Source organism: Phalacrocorax aristotelis, chromosome 1 (genome assembly GCF_949628215.1).
Source record: "Phalacrocorax aristotelis chromosome 1, bGulAri2.1, whole genome shotgun sequence".
NCBI lineage: Eukaryota > Metazoa > Chordata > Aves > Suliformes > Phalacrocoracidae > Phalacrocorax > Phalacrocorax aristotelis.
The window spans coordinates 85301496-85324267 of NC_134276.1; the positions used below are offsets into that span (position 1 = coordinate 85301496).

The 22772-nt window shown below is 42.4% G+C and overlaps 1 protein-coding gene across 5 annotated transcripts in view; it reads left to right on the forward strand.

Moving 5' to 3' along the window:
* Nucleotides 1-20652, forward strand: part of REPS2 (RALBP1 associated Eps domain containing 2) — a 99322-nt gene extending 78670 nt beyond the window's left edge. For 2 of the 5 annotated variants that reach the window (XM_075096261.1, XM_075096228.1), the window contains exons 14-19: nt 1857-1921; nt 9861-9920; nt 13495-13578; nt 15656-15801; nt 17905-18010; nt 19693-20652. In XM_075096261.1, coding sequence (XP_074952362.1) covers nt 1857-1921; nt 9861-9920; nt 13495-13578; nt 15656-15801; nt 17905-18010; nt 19693-19761 — 530 coding nt within the window. In that variant the 3' untranslated portion in view covers nt 19762-20652. Of the gene's footprint in view, nt 1-1856; nt 1922-9860; nt 9921-12310; nt 12470-13494; nt 13579-15655; nt 15802-17904; nt 18011-19692 lie in introns of those variants that run through there. The other 3 variants (XM_075096233.1, XM_075096242.1, XM_075096252.1) reach the window with 2 other exon arrangements.
* The last annotated feature ends 2120 nt before the right edge of the window (nt 20653-22772 follow it).

Here is a 22772-nt window from a genome sequence, read left to right on the forward strand (position 1 = left end):
GGAAGAGTGTGTGATTCGTGCTCCCCCATGACATTAGAACTGTTTGGAGAGCAGAGATGATACCCTCGGTGTGTTAATCGGTGGTGTGCGAGGGTAAGGTGCATGCAGGTGTTTTCCATGGGGCATCGCAGCACAGCTCCCACAAGGTTTCCTAAAGATAAACGTATCATGTTCAGCATATGTACTTGTCTGCTATTACAGTGTGGAGCCGATGGACCTACAGAGTGCTGGTGTTTGAGTTAGGTGGTGTTTTGAAATATTGTTATTAGCTGTAATTGCCAGAGCCACTGCCAGTGCTCAGATAAATGAAGTAATAATCTGAAGTTCGTACTAAAGGAAAGGAAGGTTTCTTACTCCACTGTTCCTTTCTAGATATTAGTTGCGCAGAAGAGATGGAGAATACAGCGACATCATCATGCTGGTATTGCAGTGGCCTTACAAACAGAAATAATTAAATGTAAGAGAAAGGATCCTAATGACCTAATCTTTTTTTAAATCTCTGTGACACCTGTAGGTATGTTAGTGGCTCCCTTGCTTAACCTAAGTTGGGTTTTAATTGTCCTACGTCTCTCCTTGGTACTCTGTGCAGTGATATTAGGCTTCAGTTTGATTCAAGCGATGATGATACAGAGGATGTAAAAAACCTCGATGTATTATAAGCCAATAGGCTTATAGCCAATGTATATAGCCAATGTATATAGCCAATAGGACTGTTCTCAGTGTTTTCACCCACCCATTTTTACACTGTCCTTAATGGTTAATATCTTTTGTCTTTGTGTTTTCAACCATGTAGACATTTTTAGACTTGGTGTATAAAACATGTAAATGGCTAAGCTGTAACAGGGCTCTTAATGGTCTTTGTGGCTTTTTAAAATATGCATGGAAATAAAAAGTGCATAAAAGTAATTGCTTGCTTAGCATTATTGTGGTAAAAGGCATTTCAGAGTTTAATATTGTTGGGGTTTCTTTTACTGTACAAATAACTGTGCAAGATGGACCGTCTGTCTTTGCCAGTGTAAGTACTGAGCACTCACTGTGACAGGAGCCTGGGGAGGGGCATCCACTGAAGGACTCCTTCCAGTCCTGGTTGGTTTGTCTGTGCTAGCCTCGTCCTCCTCTCTGCAGCTGCCTTTGGAAGCCATCTTCTGTCCTGTAGCTTTGTCCTGTCATGGGTTTTAGGTATTTTAGGGAAACTGAGAAATACAGTGGTGGGACCTGCGTGATAGTTTGAGCCAGCACAAAGGGTGGGTTTGTCGTCTTTGTCTTTTTTCTCCTCCTCCCTTTGAAATACCTCCAGTGAGTAATAACATGCAAATACAAAACATAAAGCTGAAGAAATGGATTTCTTTTTGGTTCATTTAGGTTTTTGTCATATTAATTTCATGCCAGATGTTTTCCTTTTAAGGCTGCACTCCACAACATAGTGTGCTTTATCTGGAGTGAACACTAATGTCTACGTCGGATGCTAAAGCATCACTTTTAAAAAAGGCAATAATTTTAATTTCAAAGAGCAAAGTCCCAAGGACAAGTAGACCTCGTTTCTGGGGTTCTTTAACTAGAATTGGATTGCTTTAGCTACAGCTTTTGTGGCTGACTGGCTTCCAACTCTGCTTTTTATCATAACATTGTGGGTTTTTACAGCAATTAAATCACTGCTCATTCACTACTCATGAAGTCATTTCAAACAGGGCTTGCTTAATAAAGATCAAGTTTGGTTTCTGTTATTAAAATGTTGAATACTGCTTCTTCACTAGGAATTATTATGGAAATCAATTCTGGTTTTATTTGGAATTAAATTAACATCGTTTTGATTGGGTTTTTGTTGTTTTTTTTTTTCATCTTTTCTCACTGTTCAGCTGTGAGGTCTGGCTGGCTGCCCCCACCACCGCCTGCACTGCCCCCTCGACCTTCTGTATCTCAGGTATGGATAAAGGTTTAGTACTTTTCTGTGTATTATTCGCTTATTTATGTTACTGTTGCAGTGGTTAGCACAAGTTGGCTTGGACGTGGTAGTTGTTCTTGCTTCCAAGTTAATAAAAATCTGCAGTTCGCTCTGCAGTTCCATGCACGTCCTTCTTCATTGGTCTGTCTAGCCGGTGTGTTGCAATGTCAAATTACAGACTAATTAAATGCCTTTCTAGTGGAGCTGACATGCACCCACTAGACAAAACTGTAAATTAAATGCTAGTAAGGCTAGTCTGCTAATAAGAGTTTCATGCCTGAAAGGCATGGGCTTGATACCTGCTAGTTGCTTCTCAAGCTTCAAATGCTCAGAGGGCATCAGCTAAGGGAGCCACGGCATGAAAGAGTATATTTCACTCATGGGTTTGAAAAATAATGCTGAAAGGAAGCAAATGCCAAGTCAGTTATGCTATTAAGTTTCAAACCATTAGTGGCATGCTTTTGTTTTGCTTTCTGGATGGGTTTTTGTTTGTTTTTAGAGTACCACATAGCCACAGCACAATGCAAATTGACTAAATCATGTGTATCTGCATCCAGATACTTCATGTTTTAGGAAATGATGGAGGATTAGTGCCTTGTTCTTTTTATGTTGTTGGCTCTGTTAGGTCTTAGGTAGTAGTATGCTTCACGTATTACTCCTTTAGGTGAGGCCTATAATAGAAAACAAGTCCGCAGGGGAGCAAACAGCCCATTATGATTAAGAACTTTGTGAGGCACCTTCACTGAAACAGTCCTCACTTGAGTTTTGGATCTACTCAAGATCAAGAGTCTGCCGTTGAACACCTTCTGCTGCACAGTGCTTAGGATAGAAATGATGAAAGGCTTGTGGCCACGCCCAGCCCCATCAGGAGCTCGTTGCTCTTTTCATCTCCCCAGCCCTTTTTAGCATCTGAGCGCAGCGAGCTTCTACCTTGAGGACTGTAGAGCATTCTGGTTGAGTTTGCATACTTCTGCCAAGTCACGATGGCATTAGCCATGCTGCTAACACCACGTGCTCTGTAGCGCACCCATCACGTTCCTGCTTTCGCTAATGCTTCTGGAGAGCAGCGTTTCCCTCTGGCTTCACCCAATCCCACAGCACAGCTCCCTGCCTTGTGCGTGCAGCAGCTGCTGCTGCAACCCACACCGGCCCTCCTGCTGCTGCTTGGTCTCGTCAGAGCGCGCTGGCTACGTGCACCACAAGCCCTCTCGCTGCCATTGGGAAAAGCAGTAAATAAAACAAATCCTGTTCTTGGGGGGGGAGAACCCCATTGTTTTCAAGCAAGGTTCTGCTAATTGTTAATTTTCTTGTCATGTGATAGTTTTGCATTTCCTTAGCAGGGCAGTGAGGAGAGATGTTTGTTTGTTTATGCACGTCCAGCAGCTTCCTTGCCACATCACAAATACTGAACCAACTGCTCATCCTACGCTGGGCCATGCAGAATATAGGACCTTTCTAAAACAATAAACACCAGAAGGTTCTCATGTGACATTCTTGATCCAGTCCTCTTCAATACAAAAGTCTGTTTTCTGAAAGAAATTTAAAAAGTAGCTTCTGTGATTACTCAGTAATGAATATATAGATGATGCTTTGGTTACACACATCACTTACATTTACTTAATTTATTTCTGGTGATTTTTAAAGGTATTCAGTCAAATTGCTCATGAAAATAGTCGTGTTCTGACGTCTCGCAAAAATACACATAAAAGCAGTTCTTGAAAACATAATAAACTTCACGCTCTTCACATTCTGTTTATTTTTCTCCAAATGTGCCTTTCTGTGATTAAGGTAACAGTCAGTAGGGAAGTACATGTGGTGGGGTCGTAATTCAGCTGAGCTGACCCTTACAAATAGCATGTAAGCAACAGCAAGCATATGGATTACATTAGTCCAGTGGGGCCCTTGATTTAAAGAGCGCAAAGAAGTTGGAAGGAGGGATCTGCTTTCAAAACCAAGGTGGGGTCAAGAACTAGAGAAAAACTATGACACTGAAATGACATATTCACATTTTTCCTGTTTCAGGATTTACCAAACTCTTCTTAAATTTCTATTTTAAATTATTTTTCAACAATGTTATTGAAAATCCTTTTTTATTGCCATAACATTTTGCTGTATGCCTGCAGTTAAGCACTGTGAATGACAAATGTAGCTTGGAAATGAAGCGAGCCCCACATATTTCAGGTGGCTATGCACCATGGAAGTATGCTTGTGGTGTGATTATTTTGGCTGAGTTTTGGAAATCAGTTGATGGAGGAGGAGAGAGAAGTAATTTCTTCTGAGGGCTACAGTTTTCTGTAGGTGGCTGAGAAGCAGACTGGACCAGTTGGCTCTTTAGAGTGAGATTAAAGGGCTCATGGGATGTAAAGGCCAAAGTGCATAAAAGAGAGGTGTCAAGGGGTAGGTACTACATTTCACTGGAGAAGTCATTCTGTGAGCTTAATCAATAGCAATATAGAAATGGTAACTTGACTTTGGTCGTGGGTTGCTGTTGTTTTTAGTATAATCTGTTTCAGCCTTTAGGAAAACATTATTTTTCCTGTCAGAACCTCCAAGGTAATCAAACTCAGTAAGTTACTGAAACACTGGTTATTCAGAGTGTGCCAAATGTCTCTAGTCAAATCACAAATTTATTAAATTATGTCCACATCCAACTCTGCCTCCATAGTGCAGTCAGCTGAGTAATGAGGGAGAAGGACTGTGTGCCTGGGTGAGTGTAGCACAAGGTAAAACTCAGAGCTGTGACCGTGACTCCAGTGCTCAGTGGGTGCACAGGTTTACTGTGAGAGGCTCGAGTCTTGGAATCCTGCAAGGACTGGGCCAGTTTATGGGGAAATAGCAGTGGGGCTGGCTGCTCTGGGTTTCTGCGGCCAGCCCATGCTGTTCCACACCTCTGATGAGTAGACATCTTTACAGGTGCGGCTGCATCTCCTCTTACCTCTACAACAGCTTTTAGAGTTGGTGGATTAACTCTGCATTTTTCTTCTTGATGGCCTCTGAAAGGCTATGGTAGCTCCATCTCCTTGGGGTTTTTCTCCATTGCCAAAGTCAGCATTGTATTGACTTTGTATCAGCCCACAAAGTGTACCCAAGTTCTCCTCAGAGCTTTCACTAGCCATTTTTCCAATGCAGTGGTGCTTTCATCTGAGGTCCCTATGGTGTAAATAAGTTTATTAAAGATGGGTGCGAGCAAGTGTGCATACACCATTATCTCCAAGTTATCGTCTTTTAACCCAAATTCCAACCCATATCTCTCCATGCTGCAAGCCATTTTGAATTGACGTTTCCAGTAAAATGCTGTAAAATGCAGTATGAAATGCTTTATTAGAATCCTCAATTCATGTTGCTTTCCTATTAAAAAGAAAAAATAATTCAAGTTTTGCCTAAACTCTGTGAAGGGCACTTGGAAAGATTATCTACAGAAACAGGCTTATACAAAGCCTAGAGTTTTGTTTTGGATAATATGTTATTTTGAAGTGTTTTCCTCTTACTACTGTGTATATGCCTGTGTGTAACTTCACTGACACCTTCTGTAATCCCTAGTAGCACATCTCACACTTAGCAAGTCTGCAGTAGCTTCTTGGATTTAAGGATAATTTTCTCTGTATCAGTTTCCCTATTTCTTTGCACCATAAATATTTAATATGGGCGCAAGCTATTGTACAGGCTTAGGACACCGGCACAATGGCTTGCTCATTTCTCATGACGTGCTATAGTTATGGTTTTTCCACACTTTTAACTTGTTTGTTTCTTTTTAAGTTTTTAGGGTTTTTTTGTCATCCACATCATCCCCCCCGCACCAAGTGATGGTATAACCTCTAGCTTGTTGAAAATACCTAATGTGTATTTTTCCTGGGCTTCTGGAGGGCTGGATTCAGTGGTTCGGGTAACTTTTCCTGATCCTGTTCCTAACTTAATGGTAAACTTAAGTCATCAAGGACAAATGGCATAAAGGTGGCCCCAAAACTTCTGTGCAGACCCAGAGCTGTGCATAAAAAATTTGTGTAAGATGGAGGCAGTAAGAATCATGATAGGAAGCCAGTAGCATATGTAGCTGATTTGCAGTGACACAGACACCAGAGAGGAAATAATTTTGGGTGCTCATGAATAACGTGCCACTGGAACCATATGTGTGTGCACATCTCATATAAGCCTCTGTTATTTTTTAAATGGAAAACAAAATAATACTTTACTGTTGGTTTTTAAGCCTACAGAAGTCATTTACCACAGCTGCTTACTGTGGGAGATTTAGTAGCGTATTTATGCTAATAGGAATTACAAATGAACACTGAAGAGCAAATATAAGTGTAGGATTTTATCCAACATCAGCTCACTGTCTGCAACATTGTCCAATTATATCAACATTCCCTTATTTAAATTACTCTATTTCTTGCCTTCCCATCCAGCAATGAAGGCATATCTTCAATCCTGCCCATGCTGCATAAGGTGATTTGAAAACAGTGGGACTGGAAGAAAACCCTGTATATCTTGGCTGAAAAACTGATGTTCCTAATCTCTTTTCCCAAAGTCTAAATTTTAAGCCTATTGGTTTTGTAAATTCACACTGATCTGTGCAGGACTTCTATTTCTGGAGACCTTGGGACCTGGTTTTCCCACTGGTTCCACACTGGCAGTTTTGACAGGTGCTGAAGAAATTATGGACAAAGGCAAAGTGGTGAAGTGGAGGAGGTAGGCAGCTGTTCACGTTATCAGACTGAAACATCCCAAGTACGTTCCATCTCTGAAGATTAAAATGTTATGTGAGCCCAAGAGTTAGGCTGTCAGTTTAGTGGCCATTGTTACCATTAGATGTTATTGATTTTTGGTGAAATCATGGAAACAAAGTGCTGTTTCCAGGAATGATAGGTGGGTCACCTTACCCACGCACAGGCACCCGGTGTCGTTGGAAAGCAAAGATATTATTCTTTTTAACATAGCGAATGTTCCACTCTCCAAATGTTACTTGATACTTCATAATTTGTTGAAGCTTTTTGGCCATTCATCATCCAGAATTGCAAGTGAAAACTGGGACCCAGTTCAAGAAGTTCCCTGCTAACATGCCTCCATGCTCCGCTGAATCCACAGAGAGCCACGAGCATGGGGCGCGCTCAGGCTGGGTCTGTAACCATCAATTATGCGTGTCCACGCTGATATGTGGCGCCGAGGCCAAGAAGCGGGGAAGGGCTCCCATCCGTCCTGCTGAGACCTCTCAGCCTCCTAAGTGGGGATGGCCACGTGCAGGCTCCGTGCTGGGAGCTGGTCTGGGGGTCTCCCAACGGCCAGTGTCCTTGGGTAAAGCAGAGATACATGGAGGATGAGGCAGGGTTTGCTTACCTCTGTTAGAGTTGTTTGGAGAAAGTGTTCAGCCAACTGAGGCACCTTCTTACTCTGTAGAATTGTGTGAGGAATTTTAAGTGCTGGCAGGACACCTGGAGCTTTATGGGAAGGACTTTTTTTTAATAGAAATAAAAAAAAAGTGAAGATTTTGCTTTTGGCAGGATGCTATTTGTATACATGATGTTATTCTACCAGGCAACTGTTTTATATTAAACCAGAGGAATACCTTTTTTAGCTTGCATTTACAACCACTGTGCAAGAGGAGGGTGGGTTTTTTTGATCATCTCCATGGTTTTGGCTGCAGAACAACATATGTTGTATAATCAGTGCAATAGGTACTGAAGAAGCCTATAACTGTAATAAAACCGAAAGTCTTCTATAACATGAAAGATTTTGCCATCTGCCGCTTTAATATAATACAAGTAGATTATCTTCCTCTCATGAAAATTATATATTAAGTCTAAAACAGCCAGACAAAATAAATTATGGTTTAAGAAGTGGTGGAAAGTAGCACAGTTAAAATTGAATTTGGGGAGTAGTTGATGTATGCCATAAAATCCTTTCTACAGAGATTTCTAGGAGAGTGGAAGAAGGGTGAGTGTCTTAATCAAAATGTGTTGTAATAATTTTTGAATCTGGCTTCATATTTATTGTAAAAACAGCAACAAAAAAGCGCTGAGAATCCAATGCCTTTATCTCTTGTGGAATGCACATACCCCTTTCTAGCTTACGCTAATCTGGTTTTGTGGAAGTGGAGTATTAAAACAGATGGTTAATGCTTCCATCTGGGTCCTATTCTTTCCTTGCGAATGGGCTGAACATTGCAGCAATTTGTTTGTATTTACTGCGTTTTTCCTCAACTTTATCACCAGCCCTCAGACAGCTCAGGGAAGGAAAAAGCTTATCAAAACTTCAGGTCCCCCCAGCACTGAGAAAGCAGGCAGCGCACTAAGACCGTAGCAGCTTGTTGCATTTGCATCCCTATGGGTTTTCTTTCCGTCTTACCATTTTCAGTTTCTGTAACAAGCAATAAAAAGAACTGGTGATTCACTGTGGGATGCACAAGACTCACAGAAACTGGAATTGAGACATCTTGACTTCTTAGAAATTGGCATTAAGCGCAAAAATATGAATGTTTAGAAAGGAGCAAAATACCTCTGAAACGAATGTACGTAGAGATGATAGAAGATTGCAATGGGCACATACTGAGCGTTAAGCGTATTTAGTATCCTACTCTTTCTTACAGATAAGCTGTTCTCAATACTTTTTTGCAAAGCTAAGCAGCAGCACTGTATAGGTAATGACTGTGGGCTAGTCCAGTGAATGCACAGAGATAACTTCATTTCTGTGAGCAGTGCTATTGACTACAATGGGACTATTTTCATGTGTAAAGTTAGCCTGGAGAGCATAAGTGTTGGGCGAGATTGAATTCTGGGAAAGATTGAATATATCCTTCACCTCTTCCAAAAAGGCACTCAGATAACAGAAATATGAAAGGTCCACGTAGACCCTCTGTTCTGGAATATCAGTTATGGATTGTCTTGAAAAGTGGGTGTGAAATCTTCATATAATCCAGCACTGCAAAGCAAAAGAACTGGAAATGTAAGCATAGAACCAGTATAGAACGCAAGGTAACACATTCTCCTATGGTTATGAAAATCTTTCATCTGAGACTTTCGAAGCACTTTGTGCTTAAGTGAGTGTTACGTTTTCTTTTAGAAAGGTACTGTTAAGTGTCATCACATGGAGCAGTGAGGAGATTATGAATGGCTAGTCAAGGCTCATGTGAAGAAATAACGAGCATTTGCTATTCCTAATGCTCTCCTTGAAGATGAAGAATTATCTGTCCTATTGCTCAATATTGGCCGTAGGCCACAGGTTGGTCTCTGGCCATGGCCATTGTGCAGAACTTTATCTGCTGCCTGGAATAATGAGGAAGGTATGGCTATTCCTAGAAAATAGGAGACTGTGCTGGGGGAAAAAGGAGGTACTGCCTGTTAATAACTGGGCTTTGGGCTTTGCAAAGAGAAGGAGATTTGGAGTAGAACACTGCCTTGCTCTTTTCTGTGGTCACTTACTCTTCTTCCCAAAGTCAAGATATTCTTAGGCCTGGTCTGAAAACTCTATTTTGCACTGCTGGTAGCACACAGCAGCAGGATTTTCTTTGCCCAACTACTGTAAGCCTGGACGTGGACGTAGGCACACCAGTAAAGCAGCAGTTCCTCTGTCAGTAGCTTACTCCATTCTGTGGACATGAATGAGGTGCGCTTTTAAGCACTTCTACACTATTGCAACTGAATTTTCCTTTGGAAGACCATATTGCATAATATATAATCTCTCAGTTTTATAAACCAGTGGTGAAGAATTTTAAACCCTAATATAATGGTGAGAAGTTTCCAAGATGTGGGAAAACTTGAAGGCATTTATTGCTGTGCTGGAGGAAGGCAGTTTATTGCTCTGGTTCTGAATGAGAAGTGAGTTGCCCAAAGACTGTACTAAGCATGGTATAAAAACAATGAAGAACTAAAGGGAACCCATATCAGCTGCTCCTGATGGATCACCTTTTCCTTACACTCCACTGTAGGAGCTTGACCTGGAGTATTCTGGAGCCAGTCTCACTCTACCCGTGACCAGAAGGCTACAGGTACTTTTACCCCATGTCCAAATCAGCCAAGAGAAGGAAATCTGTGAAGAATTCCTCTACCAAAAGAAAAAGCAGAGTGATTTTTCCTTTAAAATCCATGTGGGGCCAGCTTGGAGAGGCATCAGCTTGTAAACGTATCTGTAAAGCCTCTCAGGCCATGCCCAGAGGACTTTGTTGGGTTTGCTGATTCAGCTAACCCCGTCTTTGCATCAATGCACGTTGCATTTGAACAAAAGATTTTTGCCTTGGTTAAATGCTGTCAGTCCCTGAACAAAATCCCCTGCAACGGCATACCGATTTTTTTACGCTTGGGCACTTGTGTCAGAGTCATATTGCTCTGAGGAATGGAGATCTTTCGTAGAGGAGAACTTGTAGCTCTGCTGGCAGATCATCAATGTGTAGACCGGGCTTCTGCATGAGAGAGAAAGGAGACGCTCCAGAGAGCCGAGGCTTACCATGCCCAGCGCCGGCTGTCTGCCCACCCTGGGGGGAGGCTCTGAATGATGCAGACAGCTATTTTTTTTGGTACTCTCCTGTAAGCAAAACACTCAGAAATGGCCTGTTCCAAGTGCCACTAGGTGGCACTTTAGGGACATGGCAGTCACTTGGTTTTTTCATTATGCATGAGCTGCATCGCCAGAACTAGTTTTTTGGCGGTTGGTTGTTGGGTTTTGTGGTGGCTTTTTTTGTTCTGGTTTTTTACCTGGTTGGTTTTTTTTTGTCAAATGTAACTATTTATTTATTTTTACCACCTGCCTGCTCCAGCCAGTCCTGCCCTGCTGGCTGCTGAGCTTTGCCATCCTCACGTCCTGGCAGCGGGGAGGAATGGCCAGCCCAGTGGCCCAACCTCAGCCAGCAGGTACCACAGCCCTGCAGATCAGCGGTTGCCACAGCTGTTAGGCTGACAGCCTTATCAGAGCACTCAGCTAGTAAAAAAATGTATCTTACATCATTAAGAACGGTGATACTGAACTACTGGAAATTTTGAAATCTTACCCTTCTTGGCAGCAGCACTCCAATTTATATTTGCTTCCATCAGAACACAAAACTCACCCTTTTTTTCTTTTTAAGTTTCCTTCACTTTAAAATAGTCTTCTGCTGCATCAACACCATAAAAAAAAAAAAAGTGGGTTCTGCAAAAGTTTAGGGTTTTTTGTCTTTTTTTCTCCTCACCCTGGTCCTTTATCTTACTGTGATTTCAATTTTCCTGATTATTTGCAGTTAACGTTGTAGAGTACCAGTCTATTTAGTTACTTCTACACTGTTTCTAATTCATTGGTGCTTGAAAAGTTGCATTTTACCTATGCATAAATAAAACGGCGTTGGTCTCCCTTCTTTTTCATTTTGTGGAATAAGTTACTGTATTCCTGCTTTTGATACAAGGTTTAACACAGACTGCAACAAAAGTGTGAGCACCAGAAGCAGCCTGCCTGGCCGGGTTAGGAGGGTATCTAGTGCTCCTGCTCCAAGAAGGGTCTTTAAGAGCTGGCTCCCGTATACCCCTCTCGCTGCTCAGTGTTGTGCAGCAGAGCTGTAGTTACATGTAGACATATTACATGGCGCTCTGAAAGGCTCTGTCTACTCCTGCTGTCCCTAAATGAATGATTTGTTGAAGTGATGTGATTCAGTCCCAAATTTACTGCGTGGCTCCGCTGGGCATTTGAACTTTGCTATCCCCAAATCATTCATGAAAGCCTCATGGACTTTGCCAGGTTACAGTTACCAGTGCTTAGAGCCTGCATTTCTTTCAAATATATAAAAAGTGGTTGTAGAAATCAGGGAGGTTACAGGCTATTCCGGTTGCTGATAAAGAAATACTGTGTTGCATTAAATGCGCTTTTAAAGGTCTTTGATTTTTGTAGACAGAAAAAAAGATTGCTTTTTCCATTTCACACTCCTATTTGTACCAGAAATGTACCGTTATAGAAGCTCTTCAATCTATGCAAATCTTTCCAGAATCGAAATGTTAGTATCAAATAGTTATTAAAATCCAAATATGTAAGATGTTAGTATTCAAATAATACTGGAAAATTACAGGGTGGGTTTGTTTTGTTGGTGGGTTTTTTTTTAACCACCAGATAACACTACACGTGTAGCATACTTAGAAGCTGGGAGGGAGAGAAATCTCGTCAGCCAAGACACCTTTTCCTCCTCTCCAGAGGAATTTCACATGCATTTTAAAAAAAGATGACAAATCTCCCTTCTCTGTGCACATGTTCAACACTGTACATGGAGAACAGCAGTAACCTGACAGAAGCACGTTTCCCCTGCAGCTTTCTGTACTGCTCTTATTGTGTGTGTTATGAAAGAAATGGAAGTGGTATGAAGTAGTCCCTCCTTTTAAAATATACAAAATTCTGTATTTTCTGTCATTTTTATTTAACTTATAGTTAAGCGCTGGGAAACTTGTGACTACTGCAGAGCTTGATGGGCATACACAGAAACATCTTGGCAACAGCAAAGTGTGTTCTTCAGTGTGTGACAGATGATGGTGATGATTATTATTATGGCTAAAATCCTGGCCCCTTTAAAGTTTGAGGTTTGCCTTGAACTTGGTTTTAAATGCAAGCTTTCACCTGTGTAGAAACGAGCCTTTTTTGAGGGAAGAGCTGGATGGCGGGTTGTCTCTCCTGCCTGGGGGCCGTTGTCAGACTGGCTCCGACTTGGCAGAAGTTGGGAAAGAGAAGGGGCTGTCTGCCAGTGCCTCCCCACTCCTGCCTGCCTTCCCTGTCTTGGAGAGCCGGCCCATACCTTCTGCACAGAAAACAGCCGCACCGTGTTTATAACGTGCTTGCTGCAGTGACCCTGGGGACAGGCAGCTCCAGTTCCTGCTGCCCTCCCTTAGCTGATATGCTGTGCCCTGTCCTGGTGAAGCAAATCAAAAGTTGCTGGAAGATTTCAGGGGAGGTGAGGAAAGGGATTAACCCTCTGTTTTAACTTGCTGCTTAGTCAGATACTCTGGGGGGAGGGTGTTTGTTTTGCCCAAGTGTAGACCTGCGTGATGGGTGTTCAGCTCGATTTCTGTTTGAAACGTGAGAAGGGAGGAGGGAAGATGATTTATTTGGCTTCTTTTATGACTTGTGTTTTCAGTAACTTTACTGGAATTTTTGTATAATTCAGACTTTCTCACTCCAGCCTTGCAAACTTCAAAGACAGAGGCTTACTCCAAAGAATTTTCATCGGTTTCAGGAGATAATAAGGTGACAGGGCACAACCGAGATCTTTCTAGCTTTTATCCATCCCCCTTAGTCATCATCTGAGTATTTAGGCCGTAAGGCTAACTCTAGAAGAAATTCTGGGTGCTAGGTCATTTACATTCAGAGAGATGGTTCCTAAAGCTTCACAGAAAAACTCTTCCCTTGTTTTATTAGCACAGTAAAATGCAAGAAAATGGTTTCATTAAAAATCTGCAAAAGACACATGTCATCCATTCAGCTGTCACCCTGGATCTCTATTTCCCCTACTGTTGAATTGTTAAAATAACTTTTGTGTGTAATGCTTCCTTTCATTGACTTTATTGTACGTGACTGCTAGTCGTTTTCTGGATGTAGCAATGACTGATTTGTTGTTGCAGACAGAGCAAGTATCTGAGGTTGAATTACATCCTCAGATGAATAGACCCCCGTCGCAGGCAGAAGAGAACAGTTCAGCAAAAAAGGTGAGACCTGCGCTTGTACCATTGTGGAGTGATTTGCCTCCATCAACAAATGTGGTTGTTTTAAGTTTTAAAGCAATTAAATAGAGGGTTAGGGTTATATTTTTACATGTTTTCCTTCTCTGGAGGTCAAAACGCTAGAGAGAACTGGGATTGTGTGTGACATCAGCTCAGATAAATCATTAAGAAAGCTCTTAGTACGTACACATCGATGCACGTGCTTTAAGACAGGCAGTTTGCCATTTGTTTCAAATCAATAGGGGCTTGTGGAGCCTTAGGGAAGACAAAAGAAGAGTTTGATTGTACTTGACCCCTGTCTCGCTGTAATTCTTCCAAATTGTGACACACTTCTTGCTTCCAGTTACTGAGGATTCAGTTTTGATGTAACCACACCTGTTTGCTAGAGGTCAATCTGCTACGAACTGTACATAGACTGAGAGAGATTTGCTCAAAGTGTGCAGTTTCTAATATGCTTTTGTATGAACATATAATTCGTATAAAGTAAGCACTGAAATTGCAATGGCACTCTTCACAGGGCCTTGCTTAGCGATCGAGTGGCTTTAGCAATGGCTGCGAGCCTTTCCCCGCTCCTGGTCACGCTCCCGCTGCCTCCTTCCACCAGCCCCAGCCAGAAGAGGTTTTTGAAAGGGAGCAAATGCAGATCCTCCCTGTGCCAGCCCCTCCTGCAGCCAGGGAACACCTGGCATTTGCTCAGCCCAACCAAGCACTGTTGGCAAGCTCTGTACCTCCTGCGTACCTTGCCCAGGGAGCACCATCGCGCTTCTTACCCTAATGGGAGGCACAGACAAATATCTGTTGTCATCCCCTATATGCAATAGGGCTTTCAGGGCAGTGTCCTCACTCCAGTTTTGCTCACTGCATGCTACTACTAGCCTAGCCTTGCTTCCTCCTTGCTCTGCTTTGCAGCCCTGCTGGGGAAATGAAATCCCTGTGGTCCACCTACTTCATGCTCACCCTCGTCCCACCTGGCTCTGTAATATACAGAGAAGCCTGGGCTGTGGGGTGTGGGAAACAGGTTGTTGGCGCAATGCTGACCTACCCTCCGAGGCCTGCTGCAACAGCAGCCAGCCAAAGAACTGCTGCAGAGGGCTCTGCTTTTAGGTATGGGATCATTTCTAACAGTGTTGCATTTGAAATGAAAGAAGGTTTAATCTTATAGATTTGGTAGGTTTTTGGCAGTTCAGGGTAGTCTGGGATCGTGCATTTGGCATCCCACCAGTTTATAGTTATAAAAGGCATATGGAAGTTCCTCACTTGCTGTGTGTTGTGTGTTTGTAGGGAGCTGCACGTACGCATAGGATTTCAGAGCACGGTATTACCTGATGTCTGTGCAGTGCTGATGGGCTGACATCCTCATCAAAAAACCTCATAATATTTTTAGAATTTTTATTTTCAGTAATGATAGAACTTTAATGGTGAAGCCCCGTTTCCTTATAATTCTAATTCCTCTAATAATTGTAATCCCTTGAATACTAATTATTGATGGTCTTATGTTGGTTTCATTCTGTATCACTCACAGTAGCCTCTTCTGCTGGACAATTTTATACATTTGTCTTCCTAAGCTGTTTTCAGTGTTGCTTCAGTAAGAGAGGAGAAGAGCAAGGAGAGACTCCATGCTAGATGGGTGAGGTAGTAACTTGGTACATGAGTGATTGATTATTGATTATTACCAACCAAGCATAATTAAAAATAAAACTTGTTTTGGTTTTCATGCTTTTGGGTCAACTGGAGGCTAGTATATGTATTTATACCCCTCTCTCTGTGCCCCTCCAAATGCACACAGAGCTATACAGACCAGCTCTGAAGAGCCTGTTATCCAGATGAAGACAAAGCACCAGTATAATAACTTCATTCATTAAGGGATTGCAAGAGTTAATGTTCATTTTTTCAAAGTCAGAAACCTGAGAGGCTATTACCAAATTTGAATTAAGCTCCTGTGCCTCTTTAAATTATGAAATCTTAGGCCAGCTGTCAGCAATTTCTGTGTCACAAGTATTCCTCAGCCTAATGACGGGACGCATGTGGCCTGACTTAACGTTGCTGTGCTTCTCCCTTGCAGGAGGTTGTTCTCACTCAGCCGCCATCCAAACCTGCCCGCAGGAAGCTCCGGACGGAGGTGCAGGGGCTGGAGACCCCTGAGCTTTCTCCCACTATAAACGTGACTTCTTCCCTGCCAGCGGTCAAGCCTCACCTCCCAGTCCAAAAGTAAGAACCTTTACCAAGCATGCCAAACTGCTCCATGAGATCCGATGTGACATGGTTTGCTCTTTGCATAATTTTTTGCTTAATAGTTCTGGTTTTGAGAATGCTTCACAAGATACATGTCTCTGAAATCTACATGTCTTCTCAAATGCAGGCTAACTCTGTAGTGACTGTGTAAGTTGGTAATATTGGACTGATAAGCCTCTTTGAAGGTGTCCTGCCTCTGTATCTGGTAGATGTGTCTGAAGAGCAAGCCTAAATGTTCAACCAGCATCGCTAACACAACTCTGTTTAGCTCTGTGGGTGTGTTTTTGCCTTGCGCATATCTTCCTGAATTTTGCTCATTCATGTGGACAGATATGACCAGATAAATGCCCAGGAAATTGAGTCACGAAATGCTTGGTGTTGGTCATATCCTTGTGGTATTTCTTCATCGCAAGGCAGGTTGGAAATGAGCTTGCCACTGGTATGAGCTGAGCCATAGACCGCTTGTGATAATCCGATAATTGCCAAACCCAGCATGTGTTGTTTGGTCTCATAAATTAGCTGTAGAAGCTGTCAGCAACAAAGACTTGTAGGGATTTCATTATATATTTATTTAATAGCAGTGGAGAAGGGGCTATACAAATGGTAAGTGAAGGCACTTGAAGCCCTCTTGGGTCTATACACCCCCCTCAACTGAAGCAGTGTGCGAACATTATAGCCTGCCTTCACCTGGAGCCTTGCAAAGACATCTGGTTCAGTCTGAAACAATGAAACTGCCCAAATCAGTTGAGTGGTTCTTGTCAAACTGTTTATCAGTAAACTGAATCTGTGCTGCATAATTGGAGATTAGAATAAGTAATAATACTCCTAATAAGTAATAAGACTCCTAAGATGCCCTTAAAGTGCTATTTTGTGCTTTGGGAATGCATATTCCATAGTGGTTCAAAGAAAGATAACAGCATTTGTTAGCGTCTCAACTTAATCCTGTCTTGCCTATGTCTTTCCTAAAATGTTTAAATGACCACAGAGGTATATCTCCCTGTTTGTTATATTTTCCTACTGTTATTACTTTATAGCCTATGGAGAGTAGTCTGAAGCAAAGTCACGAAGCAGAAAACTGGCAGTTCACTGGAAGATAACAGCATAAAGACCTGCCTGTGCTGTGAAAACAGATCCTGTTGCAAAGATCAGTGCCATCGGCTCTGTTAAGAGAAAAGAGCTAATGGGGACTGTGTTCCACTATGGACCTTATTTAAACAGGACATCTGTTTTAGAGCAAATTTGTCATTAGAGCGCTCTTGATGCGTCATGTAAAACGTTAAAATAATCTATTTGGAAAAGGGCTTTGATATTCAGCCATTATTTTCTGTATTATTTTTTTTTCCTGTTGTTACCTCTGTTTCTTGGAATAGGTTGGTCCTTATGAACAGAGCTGTCTCTTTGTACCTGTCTGCCTAACTGTAATTTCCTCCAAATCAGTTACCATGGGCTATAGAGTAATAATAATAGGAGAGAAATCTCTTCTTTAAGCAGCAAAAGAGATGAGGAAAGTCCGTAAGCCATCTACCCGTTCCTGTTTGTGACATTAGATGGTTTTGATGGAAGGGACTGCTTTGAATAGAAGAGAGATTAATTTCTGAAGTAAAGAAGCATCAGAAACAGCAGTGCCCCCCAAAATCTGAGACAGTGTTTTCATGCAGATGTCCTTTCTTTCCGCAGAGATTTATTTCTGTATTTTCTGTTAACTGCTCCTGAATCTTTAAACTTTGCAAGTGTCTGAAAACACCTAAAGCAAAGATGCTGCAATAAATAGAGCTGTGCAGGGATTATTCTTAAGCTGAATCAGAAAGCAGTGATTTTGAAATAATTGAGACAGCCTGAAATGTTTCTGTCATTCAGGCTAACAGGTGTGACTGTTTTACTTTCAAGCAGTCCACCTGATTCAGCCATCTCATTTCAGTGTTAGGTGTTTCTTCTCTTAAATGCATAATTTGTACCTTGTCTTTGAAGTGTAGTCCCGTGTGTGTAGAGTACGGACATGCAAAATGGGTGGCTGGTCTTCTGGCCTCAGCCACTGTTGAGGCTCTTAATTGAAATGTTTCATATTTATCTGTCTGGCAGACAGTCTTCCAAGCAGAAAAGGGCTATTCAGACTGCTATAAGAAAAAACAAAGAAGCCAATGCTGTGCTCGCCAGGTTGAACAGTGAGCTCCAGCAGCAGCTGAAGGTAAGGAATGCATTGAAAATAGGTGACAGAGCTCCCTGCAGTCATTTACATGTCACCTCTGGCAGAGAATCTTGTTCACCCTCTCAGATGAAACCTACTGCATTATTTCCTGCTCTCTGGAAGGGAATAACTATACTGTATGTGTGGGTAGGATGAGGCTTTCTGGCAAAAGTTACAACCTATGGGCCTACAGCTCCACTGACAGAGTAAGTCTAAAGGGTTCACTTTGTCTTTCTGAAAAATTTGATGATGTGGTGGTGTCACCTAGTGCAGAAGAGTAACTCAAGCCTAGATTTCTTGTCTTCTGGTCAGTTGTGCTACATAACTGTCTCCTGGAGTCAGGGATTCGATATACGTGGACTGGCCAAGCCATGCTTTTTGTGACCATCTAACACTGATTTTTAATGTCTACCGACTTGTCTTTTAATGTGTTCTCAAGGGACTGTTTTCTTATAAATATCAGTAGTGGTTCTTCTGTTTTCTCAGTCCAAAGGTAGTGCAGACTTTAGTTTTTCATCTGCTACAGCTTTTTCTTCCACGCATATTATGAGCACGCTTGCGTGGAAAGGCCGGTGAACCCCCCGTTACACTTTTTCTTCAAGGTGAAAGTTTGATTTTGTGTTCAACATTGCTTTAACGTAATTTCTTAATTGGCTTTCACTGATGCAGGTTGGAGAGCCTGTACTGATATCATAGCAAAATATAGGACAACGATGGAAATAAGCATGGAGATGAAAGCTTTTAATGACAGCACATTGCCATCATTCCTTGGCTCAGGCCTTATCTGCTTCCACGCACTATCTTCAGCATGCTTAAAGTCCCTGACCTTCACAAAACAGGCCAGTGCTGTTATCTGTATTTTATGGTAGGGTGAAGGAAGCACGTAAAGGCAGAGAGATTTGCCTGAGTTCACACAGGAGCAGAAAACTGAACTTGTCTTTCAAGTTGTGTTGCTGCCTGAAAGCTTTCTGATGGAGCAGGGCCTTTGTGTTTCCGTGGGGACCAGAAGACTTGATGGGTGCCCCTCAGGCACAGCTTGCACTGAAGCATGGGGAGTGTTCAGGTGCGCTCCCAGGCTGGGGCTGTGAGCCTGCCCAGATGGGGTGCCAAAGCCTGGAGGAGTCACAGGTCAGCCTGGCTCCCACATGGGCTGCGGTGAAGAGCAGCCAGGGACAGGGGCAGCCTCAAGACCAGGAGAGGCTTTCCCAAAACTGCTGATCCCCAAAGCCTTCACAGTTGGTTTCCAACTGGGACCGACGATCTTCCTGGCACAGCTGCCAAAGAGGTAGATTGCAAAGCCTGTGTCATCTTAGAAAGGCTGAGTCTTGTTCATTTTCAGAACAAAAGAGGTTGGTTGTATGAACCAAAAATTCTCAAAAAGCAGTTTTAAGGGAAATGTGATTTCAAAAAAACCTCATTTTCGTCGGTAAAATTGCTGACCTGCGGCCAGCGTTGCTGCATCCCAAACTATTCCACGTACAGTGGCTGTCTGCTCCTCACCAGGCTCACCCGAGCAAGTGTGGCGTTGGTGCAGTGTTTTGAGACCACAGGGAGAGTTACTTAAACAGCAGAGCCCCTAGCTTCCAGCCAATGCCAGCGGTTTGCCTGGCTGCTCTTCACCGGAGCGAAGGGATGCAAGCGACCATCCCAAAAGTTACAGCACGTCTCTCTCCCTCCTGCAGGAGGTTCACAAGGAACGAATTGCCTTGGAAACGCAGCTGGAGCAGCTACGTCCTGTCACCGTCTTGTGACCTCCCGCAGTGCCGTGCAGCGGCAATAGCAGAGCACGCGTCCTGACAGCCTTGCAAGGAGAGGAATGCAGCGCGGCTGGGCAGAGCTTCTGCTGAGGTGGTGGGGGGGACCGGCTTGTCGGGTCTCCCTTCGCCCCGCTGCATGCACTTGCCTTTGCAGGTGAAGAAGGTACAGAAACCAAATATCTGACTGCCGGATATTTCTGAGCGGGGAGGATGCTTCGCCTTCTTTCCTCCCTCTTCCCAGCCTAATGTGTAAATACAGTTTATTGCTGAAACGAATAAGCTGAGAGTACTTTATTTATGTAAAGAATTTCTGATTTATATGCGTTCTGGCAGCACCTCCTGCCCAATCATTAAGAGGTACAGCATTTCTGAATCCTGGCTTAAATTTAAAACTCATCCTCTGAGATGGGCTTCTGGATGTTACTGATTCCTGTAGGGTTGTATTATGGTAGAGTACCTCTGGGTTTAATGTACTACAGGAATAAAACTCACTAGACGTACAGAGTCTTTATCCGCAATCACATGTCAGATAATTATTTTCTTAGCACTGTTTATTATGCAATCACAGATGTATTTTAATGTTACAGAACTCGTATTTTATAAGTCCAAATCATATAAGAGAACAGTAAAAAATACTAAAAAATTTAATTATTTTGGAAATTACAAAAAACAAAATCTGTTTTTTGAGCTATAATGTTTCATATCACCAGTGTTTGATCAATTGCTTGCAACTGCCAGTGTCTCTGCATACTTTTAGCATGTTTGAGGTCACTGGTTTATAGCTTTTTTCTTTTTTGTTGTCTTTTTTTTAACCAACAGTGTATTTCTAACAAGAGGTTAAATATGCATTCTGGGCATTTTTATAAAAGCTGTCTATGTACATTTGTATTAGTCTGCTTTGTTGTCTTAATAGCTGCTGATGTGTTTTAAGGATGTGTACAAGAACTGAATTTCCAAAAGCAGAAAGATAGCAGAAGTGCTATATATGAGGTTATAAAATGTGTGATGGAAATAATTGCCCTCTACAACAGGCTTTCGTTAAGGTTCCTTTGCACCTCACTGGAGATGCTACTGATAGGATGAAGCTACTAATGCCCATCTGTTTTCTAAAGGAAGAAGGAAAGATTAATTTTTTTTACCTGGGTGTGATCAGGCCAAGTGAATTCCATGGCAATTTTTTCCATGGATGCAGTGGTCATCAGCTTCAGTCTCAGTTCTCGCCGTGGAAGCTGGCCAACTAATGTTGCTTTATTTCTTGGGCCAACACTCTTGTATTGGGTGACTTCAGACATAACAGTATCAGCCCTGCTCCCTCCATGGATATGATGTGCGCTTCACTGCACGGGAACGTCACCTACCTGTTACCTGTCTTAAACATGAAGCTGCACGTGTTTCATATCCTGTTGTTCACTGACCTAATTTAGGTGTACGCGTTCGCCTTGCAGAAACAGCGCAGCAGTGTTTTACTGTTGTCGGTGTGATGCTGTAGGGTGGCTGAGAGGGAGGAGCAGCAGGTTTGAAGCAGCTGGGTAGCCTCCCTTCAGAGTGTATCGTGGAATGGCTGCGGTAGGCTGACAGAGGACACCAGAGCAGCCAAACGCTTTGTTTAGAGATGAGAAAGACATCAATGGGAATGTTTGAAGTGATGAGGAAACAGCCCACTTTTGCAGAAGGGGATATGGATGTGGGACGTGGATCCAGAAGCCTGAAGGCAAAATAAGCGTTTGCAGAATTGTTACTGAAAATCTGTTTTTGTCACGCATTGGTTTTGATTCAACGGAGTGTCACTATGTCACAAGCAACAACCGTTTCTCTGGATTTGGGACTTGTTTTCTGTGGCTGTTGCATAGCTGGGGTCAGGTCAGTGACAAAATGTGAGAGCTGCAGACTTTTCCAGCAAGCTGCAAAACAGCCATTGCCCCCCTGCTGGTAGTGGTAATGTTCAGAAGTTATCGTCGTTTATTTCATACGTTCATAACACTGAGTCATGTCTGAGATTTTAATGAGGTTAAGTGCTCCCTCTTTGTTTGCTTCTTAGTTCTTGTATTGTCGTTTGGTTAAGAAGCTCCTATTATTCAACAGGAAATAACAATGGCACATTTGGTTTTTGTTTTGTGGTGATTTTTTAAGGAAAGGTTTTCAGTGATTGCAAAGAAGTGTGGATGTTGCATTTTTAAGGCAGTGGAGGACTTTTTCATGTTTGATAGGAGCTTCCTCTAGAATAATCCCCCATTTATTTCTCTTGAGCTATTCATGGAATAGATGCTGTTCAAAGGAAGAGTGGAAGAGTCTGCTTTATGTGTCCTTTTCAAATGTCTCCCTTCTAACATACATGGGTCTTTTTTTTCATTCACTGGAAGTTAGGATACTTAGTTAGCCAAGAATGAAATATTTACTCAGTTGTTACCTTACCGCAGGACTTAATTAATTTAAAATCTAACCGTCCCTGCAATTTTAGGGATGCAATCAAATGCCCCACTCAGCTTCAAGACCCAGAGTGTGAGTTGATTTGTATTCTGTTTGGTGAAATGTTGGCTGTGATGACGATATGCTACTTCACATAGACAGTAAAGTGAAATATTCAAGGGAAAATGTCAGCGGGTTATACATACGATGCAGGAAGTTATTCTTTTGTGTATCTCCATAGTTAAGCATTCATGGTAGCCCATGCAAACTGAAAAAGTGTCTGTGGGTTTAGGGGGCTGTTAGCATTTTGAGAGGGAGAGGAGAAGGCATCGTGAAGCTATAGACACTGCTTCCAGCAGTTCCTCCATGCAGCTGTGCTCATGGCTACTATTAAAAACCCCAGCTGATAAAAATTCACATCTAATTCCAGTACCACAGATTTGCTCAAAAAAATATATTTCCTTTGGAAAAATGTGGGTACAGTGAAGTCATCATTTCTTGCAGAAACCTTTACTTTCTGAAGCTTTGGATGGCAGATGCTCCTAGACCCAAGGCAGACCACGTGGTCAGAAAGGGAGACAGCACAAGCAGTTTGCTCA